This window comes from Rhinolophus ferrumequinum, chromosome 19 (genome assembly GCF_004115265.2).
Source record: "Rhinolophus ferrumequinum isolate MPI-CBG mRhiFer1 chromosome 19, mRhiFer1_v1.p, whole genome shotgun sequence".
NCBI lineage: Eukaryota > Metazoa > Chordata > Mammalia > Chiroptera > Rhinolophidae > Rhinolophus > Rhinolophus ferrumequinum.
Genome location: NC_046302.1, coordinates 43,514,925 through 43,532,037, shown reverse-complemented (window position 1 = coordinate 43,532,037; position 17,113 = coordinate 43,514,925). Strand labels below are relative to the sequence as shown.

General features: G+C 37.4%; 1 protein-coding gene across 1 annotated transcript in view; it reads right to left on the bottom strand.

Annotated features, from left to right (window-relative positions):
- Positions 1-617: 617 nt before the first annotated feature.
- Positions 618-17,113, bottom strand: part of DCC (DCC netrin 1 receptor) — a 1,038,356-nt gene continuing 1,021,860 nt past the window's right edge. Inside the window, exons 28-29 of the mRNA XM_033087479.1 lie at positions 6,162-6,304; positions 618-2,207 (exon numbers count right to left, since the gene is read on the bottom strand). Coding sequence (XP_032943370.1) covers positions 2,118-2,207; positions 6,162-6,304 — 233 coding nt within the window. The 3' untranslated portion in view covers positions 618-2,117. The remainder of the gene's footprint in view (positions 2,208-6,161; positions 6,305-17,113) is intronic.

Genomic DNA, 17,113 nt, shown 5'->3' with positions numbered 1-17,113 from the left:
ATGACCTTCCTTGGATGTCAAATGCCTTCAGAGAATGTTTCTTGTTTGTGAGTATTGGAAAGGGAAGCCATTCTAGGACCTTTAGAAGGTAAGACTAGCCTAATGAACATTTTCTTTTCTGAAGTAAGGAATTCTTTCTGCAAAATTCAATATTATATCATGAAATGCCTCATTCCAGGTCAGTAGAGGGTTATCGACCTAAGCACCCAGATGTTGAACAAGGGTAATTTGCCCCATAGAATAACGTCACATAGCTCTTCAGAAGGACTTCAAGAAATTCTTAGTAAATTGAACAAGCACTCTTGTTGAAGGAACAATTTCACAAATGGACCGGACTTTCTAATGAACAATTTGAACAAGCCCTCTCTTTGACATCAGATTTCCTTCCTGACATAAAACTGTAAAAAAATAATCTGAATTATTACTTCTGTTACAGTGCCATTTTGCTCAAAATATTTCATTCAGGGATTCATATATAATTACCCACCTAATAAAAGGAGCTATTAGGTTGTAAAGATCCTATCCCTTCCATGCTCTTTTAAAATTATGACCTACTCAAGCTTGAAATCAAAGGCAGAGCTGAAAGGAATAATTCAGCTGAAACTCTCTTCCTGGGTTTTCAAGTCACCTAACTGATAAATAAGCAAACTAGCTCTCTTTTGGCGATTCAGCTGCATAAACAGGATTAACTTCAAATGCAGCTGAAAATTGAAAAAATAAAAGGGTGCACTCAAAATGTTCTTAATTTCACAGAGTTCCAAGCTGTAGATAAACATGGCAATAAAAAAATTCTAGCTCACAATGAAGGTGCAGCTTTGAAAAGCAGCCACTGGAGTTATGATGTATCAGAAATGTCTACTGGCTTCTCCCCTCAGTTCCTCTGTGTCTCTGGGCAGGCTGGGGGAGAGGTGGTGGGGGTGGGGTAGAAGGTTCCCTTGACAGCAGGGTCTGGTAGTTGCCACTTACCGATACTGCTCACTCTAAGTCAGTGAGGACCCTGTGGATGGAAGTGACATCACTCAAGAGAAGGTACTGTTTGAAACTGCCTTCCACTTTCCTTCCCTTCCTAGGGGCCTGTTCTCAGGCAGTCTGCCATCTCTACAGAGGGTTACAGGGATGTTGGTCAGGAGGCCATGCGATCTGTGGAGGTGGCCACCTCACTGAAGGCTGGCTGCCAAGGAGAACTCAGGGAGGGACGGGGCGAAGTGGGGGAACTCTTCCAGACAGTCTCCTGAGGAAGATGGCCTTGGTCAAGCTTTGAAATGTCGTCACAGTGTGGTATGGCACAAAAGCCACCCAAATTGAAAAGTGTCCGATTACAAGCTTAAGCACATAATTACCATGTGTCTGAAGAGACTGTATATTGTGTCCTCGGTCAGGAAATGGACTGCTGCTGGTAGGATGCCACTGGTTGCAGGTTTTTGTGTTCCTGTTCTCCAGACATAAATGTGAAGAGGGTGGATTTACAAACACTTAACTTGCTAAATTGGGTGAATTTTACAGCCACTTGCTAACATTCACCACTTGCTATGATGAATGACTGAGTTACAAAACATAAGTGTTTGCTGCCTTTTGTTTGTTTACCTATTTATTTTTTGTGCTGTCAGGAAAACATCCACTCCTTTGGTGCTATGTGGTGAGAGAATTCCCATGGGCGCTTTGTACTTTGACGTTGAAAAGAAAACAGTGAGCTCGCTCGGAGTTGCCATAGCGTGGTACAGGCTTAAATAATGCACTTGCATTTTGTAAGACTAGACCTACACATAAGAAAATGACAGGCCTCGATGAAGGAAAACATAAGCATTCGTTATGACAGTGTGATCACTGTAGTGGAAAAGACCCAGGACTACGCTAGCAGCTTTAGCCTTGACATTGCAGTGGAGCTGTATCTTTGTTTTGTTTAGGGACTTCATAGTCATCATTCTTAAATTGCTGATGCCTATAAAAGAAGGGAGGCGGATTCCTTCTGAACTGCTTCAGGACCTTCCGGGACTGAGCGGTCCTGAAGGTTGGCCTGTACACTGGTTAGGGTACTTGGACACAGGTGTGCTGTTTATGGGTAATTGGTATGCTGCAAAGTTCCTGGAAAATTCACCTCATCAATTCAGCAACAGATGTTAAAAGGCCGAGCCTGTGATGGCATTAAGTTGCTTCATTAGCCCTTCCAAACTTGCCATTTGTTCACTCAAATCATCCTGTTCATACACCTACAGAGAGAACGAGAGCAAAGTGTTAGTACAGGTGAATGCCGACGTGTTCCTTTTATGAAGATGGCCCCATGGAGTTGGTTCACTCTGTATTCTCAAGCATGACACAGTGGCCCATAGCTAGGGGCTGGACTCAGGAAATAATCACTGAATGAAGATGCTGGTAATGAAAGAGGTGGGGATGAATGATTGCAGACTGTTTCATCAACTTCATCCCTGCAATGAGGAAAACGCTTTCGTCAAAAAAAAAAAAAAAAAAAAAAAATAATATATATATATATATATATATATATATATATATATATATATATATATTGTTTCAAATCAAGTTCCCCCAATCACTAGCTGTGGTCTTAGACAAGTTAGTGAACCTCTCTGATGCATAGCACTTAGCTAGTGTGGGGACAGAGTTCCAGAGATCAGTTTCCAGGCTCTCCGCCTCACGTGGAAAGGTGCTGGCTTGGATAATAGATGGCCATCAGCTGGGACTAGTTGGCCATCAGAAGTTACCGGTTAACCATTAGCCACTGATATAACTGCCGTGGCTGAGCTAGCAAGCGCGGATTGCAGTTAGCAAGGGGGGTTGGATGGCAGAGAAGCAGCCGGCAGGTTGTGCATCGTGTGGCTCCTGCTTCCTGTGTCTCCAACCCAGCTGCCAGCGAGAATATAGTGGTGTGACTCCCCTATCTATGGCTCCGTGGGTGTTCCTTTTTGGCCTCACCGTGTCCTGCGTTCTGGTGCGGGGAGCGGGAGCTGAGGCCCCGCCTGACACTACAAAATGATGATAATGATGATCTATCTCATGGGTTATTCTGAGCATCCTGTGGCATGTTTAGTCCCTATTACAGGTCCAGCACATGGTACCTATTCACGACATTAGCTCCTTTTCCTTTCCCCAGGTCACTCATGAGTATATGAACAGAATTTACCGTACCAGGTTTCTTTTCTTTGTAACACAAGCTAGGCACACTTTTGTGAGGGAACTTGGTGGGCTTTGCCTTGACCAATGAAAAGGCTGAGGATTACGACTTCTGTTTGTGTGTAGCAACAATAGTCTCACCTCAAACTAGGGTTGGTTTTATGCATAGTTGTAAAGGTAACCTTGTGGCAAAATTTGATTGGTGGATAAAATGGAGAGGCTGAACTGTAGTAATCTTGTTGAATGTACTCTCTATAACACTCCCTGTGAGCCACTAGAACCATATCATTAGTAATACTGGATTATTAGTTATCACAGAGGCCCTCGGCCCTAGCCTCAGGGAATTCTGATTCCCTAGGTCTGTGAAAGGTTAGACTCTCTTCTCTCTCTCTCCCTCCCTCCTAAAGCTCCCCAGGTAATTTTGATGGTCAGCTAGTGGGGTAAACAAGGTTATGGTGTTGATTTGAATCCCAGTTCTTTGATATACGTGGCTTTTTTTGAGTCTGTCTCCCTATTTGTCATGGGAATAGCAAGCATGCCTCATTGGAAGATTCAACAAGTCAGTGTTGGCGAGTAGTAGCTGCTCAATAAATGTTAATTTCTTTTTCTCCTTTCTCAACATACCCTTTTTTTTGACTAACACAGATCTGCCATAATTTATTTTTTTGGTTAGCTCATTCATTTGATTAAGATGTTGAACCAACTTGAGGTCTGAGTCCTGATTTCTAGTTCTCCATAGGCCAGGAAGGATTGCTCAGCACCATGGTCAGAATGCATAGCAAATCCTGCCACATAACCACCTTTAATCTCCTGAGACGACCGGTGGAGATTTTATGGGGGGACAGACACAGAGCCACTCCAGCCACTAACGAAACAGCTCAAATGCCCGGTATCAAACACATTGGTCATTTACTATGTAATCTTCAGACCTTTATGGGGATTGAAAAGTAGACAATTTGGCTCAAAAGACTGATCTATATATGACGAGGGGGTTGAAGTGAGGGGACTAGTTAGTAACTTCTTTCCCAAATGCTGTCCTAGTTGTCTGGGTTATTTGTCTTGAATTATCTAGATCTCATTACCCAATACCAGAACCTCTAGCCATATGTAGTTATTGGATTTTTGAAATGTGGATAGTCTGAATTGAGATGTTACACACACACACACACACACACACACACGCACGCACGCACACACACACAGAGGGTGCCAAAACACATTTTAGTGTATATACATTGTTTTGGCACCTCTAGTATATAATATACACACCATATTCTGAACACTTAGTACAAAAAATGTAAAATATCTTATTGATAATTTTTCTATATGCTGCATGTTAAAATGATAATATTTTGGAAATACTGGGTTAGATACAATATAGTATTAAAATTAATCTCATCTATTCATTTTTACATCTTTTAGTGTGGTTCCTAGAAAATTTAAAATTACACACATGATTTATATACTATTTCTATAAAATAGTGCTGATACAGATTATTTTCCCCATTTCTGTATTTCCTTTAATGTATAATCTTACTGCTCTTCATATTACACTTTTGGCTGTCACTCCTTAGAATCAACCTTAAGTATAAAAATGGGCCACCTGACATGATTCCTTGTAAGATGAGATATATAAATTTAGGAATTTGATCTGATTTGAGACATGGCCAATAATCTGGAGACTAAACAAATATTGCAGTAAACAGCAATATCCTGACAGAGTAGTGTATTAGATTCTTATAAATTTTAATCTTTTTAAATATACAAAAGTACGTTAATTATATAACATACTTCTGTCAAACATTCACAGACATACATGTACCCAGACTGCTTGGTTTCCAAGTAGTTAAAATATTTAATTGCTTGTAATACTAAAAACAATAAAATTGAGAAAAAATGATTGTTCATTAAAAAGAGATGATTTTAGTCTGTTTTTACCCCCTTCCAGTCTTCTCATTTTTCAAGGTTTCTGATATCTTAGTTCCTTAGCCTTCTTTTACATATTTTCTCTTGAATTATATTCAGAAGCACTCAAAAGTTTTCTAAATTTCTGCCTTTAAAAGGCAACGTCTTTTAAAATTTCTTCCACAGTATATGATTGGGAGGAATATTTGTTCTCTCAAAATTTAGATTTATTTTGTCTTCAGTGATTTGCTTTCTGAGTTTTCTAATTTGATCACTTTTTAGCTTCTTCCATTAGCAAACTTGTTCTTTCATTAAATAAACTTTCTCCTTTTATTTTCTAAATATGTCAGTTTCTTGTCTTTTTTCCTTAAATTCCTTCATTTCTTCATTTTGTATTTTCTTCTCAGTTCCATATGTCTACACTATTTATGACTTTAAAAGTGACATGTAACTTCAGAAAACTCCTCAGAACATAGATTTTTGTTACTGCTTTTTATTTTAAAGAATAATTGTATAGTTTTATTTCCCGGTATGCCAAGGCATTTCATTCCATGGAAAGGAAACACACACACCTGCACACTGTAAGTCCTCACTTAATGTCATCAACAGGTTCTACAAATATATATATATATAGTAAGTCCTCACTTCATCATTATATGTGAAATGACTTACAATGAAACGAATTTTACCAGAGGCTAATTGATATATAAATAAGAGTTAAGTTTTTACAGCATCTCAACAATGTTATAATGAAACATTTGAACAAAACATGATGTGAGAACCTGCTGTATATATTATATATAAAAATATATAAACCACACACACACACAGACACACACACACACACACACACACATAACAGGTGTCTGTCTGTAGCTATCTGCTTATGTATTTCTAAGATTGCCTTTATGTACCAGTAATCTTTAAGTTTAACAAAATCCCTCATATAATTCCCTCCGCCCCGAATTTTTTCTCTCCATATTCAAGTGCAGGAAAACAGAACAAAACAAACAACAACAAGAGCAATGATGGCTTGGGGTTAAAGGAGAGTGCTGGTTGGTTTAGGCTGAATTGCACAGCACTTGTCATCGCTTCACTTGGCACAGTGTGAATTTCAAGGATGGCCTTACATTGGCTGGATCCTCTGCTGCTTTGTGACTCTCCTCAGACACTTCAGGGGCTGTTGGCACTGATACAGGAAGCAAAGGAGATCTTGCCTTTCCAGCCAACCCAAGAGAAGCTGTTTTAACATGAGTCTTAGGAAGAGTAGGCCCTGAAACAGAAAACACAGAGTAATGAAAATAATGTATGAAACAGTCTGGAGATCAATCACTGAAGCGTGTAAGCCAAATCCAGTGGGTTGGCATTGATTTTAGGTTATTGTTCATTCTGTAGTTTAGAGATGAAATCTGACAGGATGAATGGGCTCATTTTATTTCTACTAAATGGAAGACAAATTCTGATTAGGCCTCTCCAGATGACGCTCCACCAGTCATATGTAATTTCAAGTGGGTTTCAAATCATGCTGCAAAGGGTTGCCTAGGAGCTCATGGCCAACATGACAGAAAGTCATTATGAATTTTCTTTTGGAAAAAAGTAAAAAAGACATTATTCTATCCTGATCAGTATAATTTCTCTCAATAAAATACATTCTAATATTCATGCAAATCATTTGAGGAACTGCTGGGTCTACTAGATGACATTTCTGTCTGCTATAAACAATGGCTACCTTTTCTTTGTGAGTCTGAAATTTGCCTTATAAATCCCGCTTAGCTTAGAGCAGTAATATAACTTTGTCCCTATAGCCTACAATAAAAATTTTATAAAGGCTTATCGAATCAGCTAGTATACCTCATGTACCTGAGGACTTTTGTCATTCTTAGCATTGTAACCAAGACCTCAGCGTTAGAAGGTATTAAATTAAACCATGGAAAGATGTTTGCCTCAGTTCTCTTCTATTATCAGTGATGATATTAGAGTTCTAATAATCCCACTGGCTTACTATAGATTTTGGGGGCAAAAAAGTTGTTTTTACCATACTTTGGAAAACACAATTCTAGTTAATAAAACTCAAAAATTATTCTACAATCAGAGAAATAGGGGGCATTTGCTTATTGGGGAAGAAATAATATAAGCAATCTAGTAGGCCAACAATTTGCTATATGCTAGACAAAATAAAAAATGATAAGTCCTAACAATACCACCTTTTCTCAAACCATGGCCTAGCATGTAATTCATATTTATATCCTTTCACTCTTCTTAACCTGCAAGGATCACAAGTCCGCAGTTGGAATGATTTATCACCACGGGGTGATCTATACACCCTCAAAGTCCTATATAGACACTACAATTTGAGTTAACATTATTAATTTAATGTGATGAGTAGGTTGTTGGGCTAAACACAAGAGCCATGTAAATTTGGTATTGACTGCTATGTCACAGTCATTTTGGATGAGTCATATGTGTTCAGTTTTCACTACCAATTTTCTCTGGTTAAACAATAGGCAAAGCTTTATTCTGCCAGAGAATGTAATGCCAGCTGGTCTTCATTGGATATGAACCAACCGTTTGTATGTTAAGCTACCTCTACCCTTTTATTTTTAGCTTCTGAGTATAAACACAGTGTTCCCGGAGCCAACTTAGTTGTAAACCCAAATACAAAGGCAGGCACTAAAAACCTTGGCAGAACGATGCTATCCAATGGCCCTCCAGATGCTCTAACGTGTAATTCACATTAATATTGTAGATGAGTAGTTAAGGGAAAGCACAAAGTTTAAAGAGGAATCTTCATAGTGCACTGCTGAAGTCTGAGAATGTATCTACTGAACTACTTTGAGTTGCATTTTCTGAATTATGTTTATCTTCTCTTCTAGAATGTTCACAGTGTTCTCCTTAAAGCTGAGGTTAGCTTAATTGCCACAGAACTCTGTGCCTCCTAGAACATGCAATGAGCCATCTCTTCCTTCCCTGTATTTAATAGAGCCGTTGCATTTTAACAACACTTTTTGTATATCTTTTATTTATACAAATCTTTTCTGCTACAATTTTAACCTTATGTTTCCTTGATGACAAAATCTACTTTTTTAATTTGTTTAATAAACTAAACTATTTCTGATAACAATTTAAGCCTCAACAAACCACATGCAACGTGTGTCTACTGTATATTGCAAATCGATTCACTTTATCATAGATCTCTACAAAGAGAGTGACAGAAGATAACGTAAGTGACATGGGCATAGATTATTATGTAGAAAATTCAAACAGGCCTGTGCCTGTTTTATATTAGGAAACATATAAGAAGAAAAATTCTTTTAGAATCCATCAGACTGTTCTATATAATTCCCTAATATTTATTTGACTACGTTTTTTTTTTTTGCAGTTTTACATGTAGAGAAATTACAGTTCTCTCTATAAAAACATATTCTGATGATATATTTTCTGCCCAGGATCCTAAACACTTGGGTAGATTCAGAGTGTATTTTACTGAGTCTGAAGCACTTACATTATTACAATAAGATGCAGGTACGCCTAACGAGCACCATAAGTCAAACCCATTGGGACGAAGATCATTATAATAATTGATTGTCTCTAGTGTCCAGGCAACAGTTATACATTTAGAACCTACTGAGTATTGAACAATACAAAAGACACTGTGAATTTACAAAAGGAATTGAAGACATTGTCTTGGCTGAAATACCACACAAAGTGTTCAAACCTCAAGTGACTGCCTTTTCTCAAGTAATATTCACAGATTCAAAGGAATTTAGAATGTTGGAATCTCTTGGGCTCTAGGAGTTCACCTGGTGACTTTCTCTTTATTTTGTTGAAGAGAACACTGAGGTCCCTGGAGATCAAGAGATCGAGGTAGAATTAATTTCAATATAATTCTATTACAGGAGAAGAATTTTAATTGTCTCTAAGAGTTCATTCTTAGCAAGGTTTTTCTAGTGTACCAAATGGCCTTAAATATTTTTCTTTCCTTTTCCTGAATGGGGAGTTATAGAAAAGACCAAGAGGGAAATTTCCCAGGAGAGATTTATCAACTGGCAATAAGATTACTTTGATCTCAAAATTTTCCTTTAGTAGTGGAATGGATATTTAAAACCCAGATTCTCATGAAAATATCCTGTGTTAGAAAGCTGACACTGTGGGTCAGCCCTTGGGTGTGCACTAACCAAGCGCCTACACTATATTAGCATTTGGGTAGATTCAGCATTTTCTATTCTGAACCTCAGACGTTTAAAGCTTGGGCACTGGTGAAGCCTGTGTCCACACAAGCTCAACAAGCTGTGCTTCTTCCTTCACTAATGTACTCACAGTTCACCATGTGTTAGTTAGTTACTGCCTCCTGTCCTGATTTTCTAGTCTTCATCCGTATTCTTTTACTGGTCCATGCCTGAGACCTTACCAGCGGCCTTCCCAAAAGGCTAAATTCTGAATGCATTTTCTACACCATTGAAATCAAACAAACATCTTTATATAAAGTAACCAGTCTCATGGCATGGACTATCTTCAACTGATAAAGCAGTGCAATCACCCGGCATTTGGATTAGTAATGGCTGGGAGCTTGGTCCAATCTGAAGTGGGCACTGGCAACAATTTTGCTGCCTCTTACCTACTGATGAATTGCTACTATTGGGAGACCATTTATCCTGAGTCTATTCCTCCTTATTGAACTTTCCTGGATTTCAGCGATACATGGCGCTTTGCCACACTTCCTCTGTTGCTATCTGGCCTTAACTACACTGCCCTCTGAAGTGAGTTTAAAACCCATTTTGTTCTTGGAGCCCTGCCCCCCTTCTTTGTATGCTTCTTCTCCATGATGGGCTGATTTAAGGCATGGTAACCTTTGCCGAGCCTGGTGGTGTTTGGACACACTGAAATAGAGCCATGATCCTAGCCTTCCAAAGAAAAAATGGAAATAGTAGCCATTAGAAAAATATTTTCTTTAAGGTATTAAACTCCTATTCTTCAATGTCAAGAAGTGATAGAATTTTTGACAGCTTATCCTATTTTTGTAGATCTAGAGAGCAGCCTACAGAGAAGACTTTGTATTGATTTCTTTGCTTTGGAGAATGACATGTTAATGATTGGTCTAAATATGAATAATTTCAATGAAATGTCTACTAACGTTATCAGAGCACTATATCAAAGCAAAAGAAAAGGAGAGACAAAAATTAGAATCTTTTCCATGGCCCCCAACTGTTAATTTAATATAATCTTAGCTTGGCGTTCAATATTCTCTGTGATAACTCCCAAATATGAAAACTGACTTTCAGAATATGATCAAGGAAACCCATGTCATGTTCAGAGAGGCAGGTAAGCAAATGAGAGATGAGGGATCCCTAATCCTGAGGACCAAGCTGATCTTCATGACAAAAAGTATATGATTTCCTGTATTATTTACTTTTATGCCCCATAATAATAAATAAAATGTGTGTGATCTATACAATGGATTCCAAGGACAGAATGAGTGCTCAAGTAAATATTCAAATATTGAGACAGAGTCCTAGCATGGGACTTATGGGTCCCAGTCTTATTTAGTTTTGTGATAGTCTCATTTCTTTGGGTCTTGATATCTTTATATCTATAAAGTTTAAACAATTTATTCTTTAAGATATTAGCTATAACAATTATGCAAGGAAAGGGAATATAACTATTTATACCAAAATTACATTTGGATTTCTTTGTTCTCCTTAAGATTCAGGAAGCATTAGTTAATCCATTGGTAAAAATGAATCCAGAGAAATTTGAAGCAAGTGAATCCTTAACTCATACATTACAACAGTTGGATTTTAAACTGGTATTTTCTAGGTTAAAAAAAAAAAGTTCTATCATTTTTCTCTTAAAATTATTAGTGAAAAACCTTAATAACAACTATGGTTGTTTTACTTTATTTCAAACTAACAACAGAAAGTTCAAGTAGAAACAAGCAGTATTAAATTACTATGAGGTTAAATGATCCATGATTCATTGAAAGATTTAAATTTACAAATGCTCAATCTGAAACCACGATAGATTCCCCCTACCCAGAGTGCATGTGGGAGTGTTTCAGGTGACCCTTGGGTGAAACACATTATGCTGGTATGCTAAATAAATGGGTTTACAGGGATATACAACTCATCAAGAGAGCGTTGCTCTGGTTTTAATGTTTCTCTCCTCAGCAGGACCCACTAAGTGGGGGAAATACAAATGCTGCTGGAGTTCTGAGACGGCCAGCGGTGTGCATCAGTGCAGATGAGCAGCCTCAGCAGGAATTTACTGTTTTAAGCTGTATTTTCACAGTACAGTTATTAAACACTTCATTCGCTCATTAGTACATAATATATGACTGCCAGGTGCGGAGTCCTGCTAGCATCTCCTTGCAGAGGGTTCTCTCTAGTAAAATGACTCTCGGTGAGACACATTAGATGCTGCAGCAGGCATGGAGTGAACAGACTCACCTGAGTCCAACCCAGTAGCATGGTTTTGATTTCAGTATGCATTTTCACACCCTTGCCTACTTTTTCCTATTTCCTATCTCACTTTCCATTCTTTCGCCCTTAAGGATAAAGCTACAATGGGTAGCTTTGGAGAGGCCTGGGTTCTCCTCTTCACTTCATCTCTGCCAAATGAAACAGCTTCTCTTGGTCCAGTTTCCACATGAACTATAATATTATTTTAACATGTTTTTATTATTAAGTAATTACTCTGTGCTCAGCTTGTCTGTAAGAATTTGGAAGTGTTATGCTTCTCACACTTCTCACATACAAAAAGCTTTTGAGGTTCTGGAAGAAATAAGACTATATATATATATATATATATATATATATATATATATGTAATTTCCAATGGGCCATGAGTCTCTGGATTCCTTGATTTACACTGGGTGATCAGCACCTCTTTCCTATTATTTCCACAATTGGAACCCAGACAGAGAAAGGTTAAAATTTAGGCACTCTCTCCCTCTCCCACAGGCACATAAAATAACATAATACATCTTTGCCTACATTGTCATGTATGTTCTTTAAAATAGGCCCTTTTAAAACATATCCTGGTGTTCACTTCTTGGGGATAGGAAAGTCAAAGTTCAAAGAAGATAAGGGACTTGCTCAAAGCCACTCAGCTGGTAAGTGGGGTTTGACTACTATTATTGTTAAAATATTTGTTCATTCCTTGAAAAAAAAACAAAGAGAATCTACAATGCAGGCAATTATGGAAAGCAGAATAAAGTGGAGAAGACATTCTCAGTGCTGGAAAGAGAAGGAGAGAGTGAGAGTGAAGGAGAGTAAGCACAGTGACAGTGAGGGATGGTGGTAGTAAGTGATGGAAGAGAAGTCGAAGAAAGAATAAGCAACATATCTCTGCTCACTTTTCTATCTTGATCCCAGCTAGGCTTGTTCCCATCTAAGTGGGGAACCAATGCAAACATAAATGTCAACACATCACGGAAGTGAAAATTGCTGATGTCCCGGAAAAGAATCATATATATAATACATGGTTTTAGAGTTTGCCTTTGTGTGAATAATACAAAGGGAGACAATTGTCTTCCAATAGCTGTTCTGTTTTTGTACCCCTTCTTCCTTCTGAGATACTTTAGCCTCACACACTGTGCTCATACCCTTCTTTTTGCGCATGTCCCATATGAGATACCAAGAGCCCTACATACTCCTCACCCCCAGGATAGAAAATGATCCCACAACTTAACCTGTGACAAACTGTGAGTAGCTTATCATCTTTCCCTTCTTGGGTTTGTTTACATTTTATAAGCTAAATGATACAAAGGGCCATTAAGGGATACTTTTCTACAAATGAGTCTTCCGCCACCCTTGCACCTGGGTAGGGGAGGTGACTCTGCTTCCTGGAACACGTCTCAAATCTGATGCTGAGATTTTTTTCCACCTTCTTTTTTTTTTCTTCTTCACTAGGCTACAAGGCATCCAGTTTACACGCTTCAACAATTAAGCGATAATCCAATAAGTAATTTAATTCCTCCCCTGAGGTAATACCAAGATCTAGTAGTCCGATTATAAAGATACGATCTTTCTCAGTTCTACTTATTTGTAGTTTGTTGTACCTTCACACCTTTGCAAATTGGAATCCAAGTCCTGAATTTACTGAGCACATCAGAAGCTACCCAAAAGTAATGAAAAAAAAATAGCAAAGTTTTCAAAATACTGGAGAGGAAGAAGTGACCAACTGTGTTGGAAACATAAGTTAAATATTGTCCCAGATGGCTTTGAATCCATAAAAAATCTTGTATACAAGAGAGGCGATTATATTGCATTTTATACTGGGTAAAGGAGAAACTTGCAGAAGACTTTAAAAGGAGCTAGAATTGATAAATAGTCATATGAAGTTTATGTTGGGAAATAATGACTAAGCAATGATGGATAAGAATCCTTTCAGGACAAAAAACATTGTACAACTTGTCTTTTTGTCCTTAGTACCTACGTCAGTGCTAATTCATACATTGTGAAATTTGTTCCTAGAAACAAGACTAGGAGACAAAAGCCACACCAAGCAGATGAGCCTGCAGAGATTTTGCACTTATAATTCTGCCGTTCCTGTTTCTTGATTTAGAAACCTCAGAATAGAGAAAAGTTGAAGAAAAATCATCAGTGATCATGAGAAATAAATTCATCAGGTCAGTGCTATACCCTCACTTTCCCTTGATGCTTGTTGGTGGTTCCTAGACAAGCATTAAGGGAAACAAAACACCCAAACAAACCAAAACCAAAACTACAAACTCAGAACTAAAACATCCGTATTGCTTTTTGGCAGGCTCGCATAATTCAAGGTAAAAATATGATTCCACATTATTTCCATTACTTACTTTAAGAGGTCTCTTTTGACTTCCTGTGTTCTTTTGCATATAATGTCAAAGTCAAGGGGCCTCTCAGTTAATTTCATGGACATTCCAGATCATATTTTAGATAGTTTGTTATAAAAGACACATTTGTATCCTCTTCCCAAATCTATTCTTTAATTTTCTTTCTAACTTTTCCTACCCTATTTGCAACAAGAAGCAACAGGTTTGAATACTTTATAGTTACTGCAATTCAGATGTTTTGTGCTTGTAGGAGGAAAATTGTCAATTCTGCTCTCTATGAAAAATAGGCTTAAAAATCTCTTCTTTATTATCTCATTGTTGATGATACCCTGGTGATGAAACTTGAGAGAAATCACACTCTCAACTCTTAAAGAAACAAATGATGCTGCAAAAAGTTTCCATATTGTTTCACGAAAATGTTAGGAAAATGTAGAAACAGTGCAGAAATCCAGACATCAGTCTTGCACAACTTTTGTAATTATATGCTGTGTGTAGAATGCCATCATAGCTCAAATTCAACCACATTAATATGCAATAGATTACATTTCTGGTAATATTTCATATGCTGTATAAATATAATAATTTCCACTTTAAAAAAAGCAATTTGTTTTGTAAATACTGAGAATATTTCCCTTCATAAAGACAATTTGATTACCACAGAGGATTCTGTTTTTATAGTAAAGCCTTTATTACTCAGAACCAGATTTCTTCCTATCATGAAATAATTTATTTTTTATCTGGTTTCATCTTTAATAGAAGTCATCAAAACACACACATACACACACATGGAGGGAGAGAGAGAGAGAGAGAGAGAGAGAGAGAGAGAGAGAGAGAGAGAGAGAGAGAGAGAGAGAGAGAGAATGACTATAACCAGAAATATAATTTCAAGATTATATTCTGAGGTGAGTACACTATCAATTTAACCCAATCTTTCCCAACTTTGACAGGTATATCTCTCAAATTGACCAAAGTACAACATGAACAATATTTTCAAGTCAGAAAAACATTTTCAAAGCTCACAGAGACTTAGTCAGTGAGGTATGGTCATATATTTAAAACATGTTTTCAACTATAAGAGTTAAAGCCCTTAGTCCCTTTCACCACAAAGAACATGGCTGCCATTGAGGAAACCAACTTGTGTGTTTCCATTTATACCACTGACCAACTTCTTTCCTGTGTTTTGCTGCCATACGTCTAGGGGTGGTCTACACTTTCACATTGCCTATTTATTTATTCACCCTGGCTCTCTCAACCATCTGGCTTTTGCCCTCACCAATCTATACAAATGTCAGTTATAAAGGTCATAAGGACTCTTATAATTTTTCAGCCTAATGAGTATCTGCCCTGTAAACCTCTCGATGGAATTTGTTAGTCATTATGTTTCCTCACTTCTAAGATGCATAGAAATATCCCTGAAATCAGAATCCTCTATACAAGTGATTTTATACCATTATTAAAGTTTTTATTTTTCCCCTTAACATTATGCAACTAAACCAATGGTAGATATTCCAAAGGTAAAGGCATCTTTCTATACTTGCTGAAGTGTTAGAGGCAAAGAGAACTGATGCCCACAATTTCCTATGGAATGCATCAAACATTAAGGTAGATGGATAGACAAATAAATACGTGGCAAAGAAAATATGAAAAAAAAATGTTAATTATGGAACCTAGATGGTAGGAATATAGGAGTTCACTATGCAATTTTCCCGAGCATTTGATATTTTTATAATAAAACATTAGAAGAAAACAAATCTATGGCCACTTTGAATCAAGGAGTTATTATATATAAAACTGACTTTTCCTTGAAATACTCTCTCTTGTTGGCTTCTGAAAAACTATACTACCATTGATTTCCTATCTCTAGTACCTGTTCTTTACTCCCTCATAAAATGTAGATTGACCTTAAATTTCAGTTTTCAAATTTCTTTTTTGTCCTTCCAATTCTTTCCCTGGGAGTTGTCATCTAATTCTATTTACTTTATGCTAAAACTCTTAACTCCCTGAGAATGATTACCTAGTCCTCTCTTCAGTTGTGACTTCCCTCTTGAATTCATAATGCTGTATCATATCCACTAGATATTTCCACTCGGATGTCCCACTGCCCCTTCATGCTCAGCATACTTCACTCTGTCTCCCATTCTCTCATTTCTTTCGAGGAATAACCTCTCAGCTCACTCCCCCCTTTCCATCTTTATTACCGTGTTCCCAAGGATACAGGATGAAAACAACAGGCACCTTGGACCTCACCTTCTCCCTCATTCTTCGTATCCAATTATTCACTCAGTCACCTGTTTCTTCTTTTGGGGGAGAATGCTTGCAGCTGTCTTTTCCATCTATTCTCATTGCCATCAATCTGCATCACACACTTCCTATCTCAATCTTGGTTTGCCATTTGATCCTCCCAAAACATTGCTGTTTTCATTCACCATACTCTGCCCTTCTCCAGCTTATCTCATGATTACTCTACTAATCATTCATCCTATAAATAGCAAGACTGCTTTATCTACAGACTCTGAAAACATTTTGTATTTTCTCATCTCTGGGTCTTTACTTACTTCCTGGTACACTTTTGTGATTCTCCAGCAATCGGGGAAGAGAATAGATATTATAGTCATGCAGAACTAGACTTATATCCTGTCACTGCCCTTTAATAACTGTGACCTTGGAGATGTTATTCAATTCTTCTATACTCTGGCTTCCTCCCCTATAAATGGACACGGCCTACTTTATAGAGATAGTGTTGGATTTAGGGAAAAGTGTCTGCAAAATGGCATTCTCAGTATTTGTTTTATAGCTAACATAGAATTAGCCACTGATAAGCATTTATGTATCACAAAATGTTTTCTATTTTACCGTGAGCTGTCCAGAAATTCAATTTCCTGAGAATAGTCCACTCCCCAAAGATACTAGTTAACTGAGGTTTTCTTTTTCTCATATGGGAAATTATTTATGAGAGAAAAATGTGTTTCTATGCAATGTTTCATAAACTCTTCAATATTCAACATACTCTGAAGCATGAAGTTTCTGAATATTTCATATCTACAAAATTATTGGAAGGTAGTTCTGAAAAATAGGCTGTAGGCTATCTTGTACAAGGATTAGAAATAAGCCTATATTATCTTTGGATTTTTGATAACTATATAGATATTTATTCTAGTCTTCCAATGAGAAATAAAACTTTCTTTACTTGGATGTGTTGAGCCAATTCAAGTATGAAAAATGTAATCAATACATATTTGGAAAGGAAACCAAAAAAACTGTGACAAAATA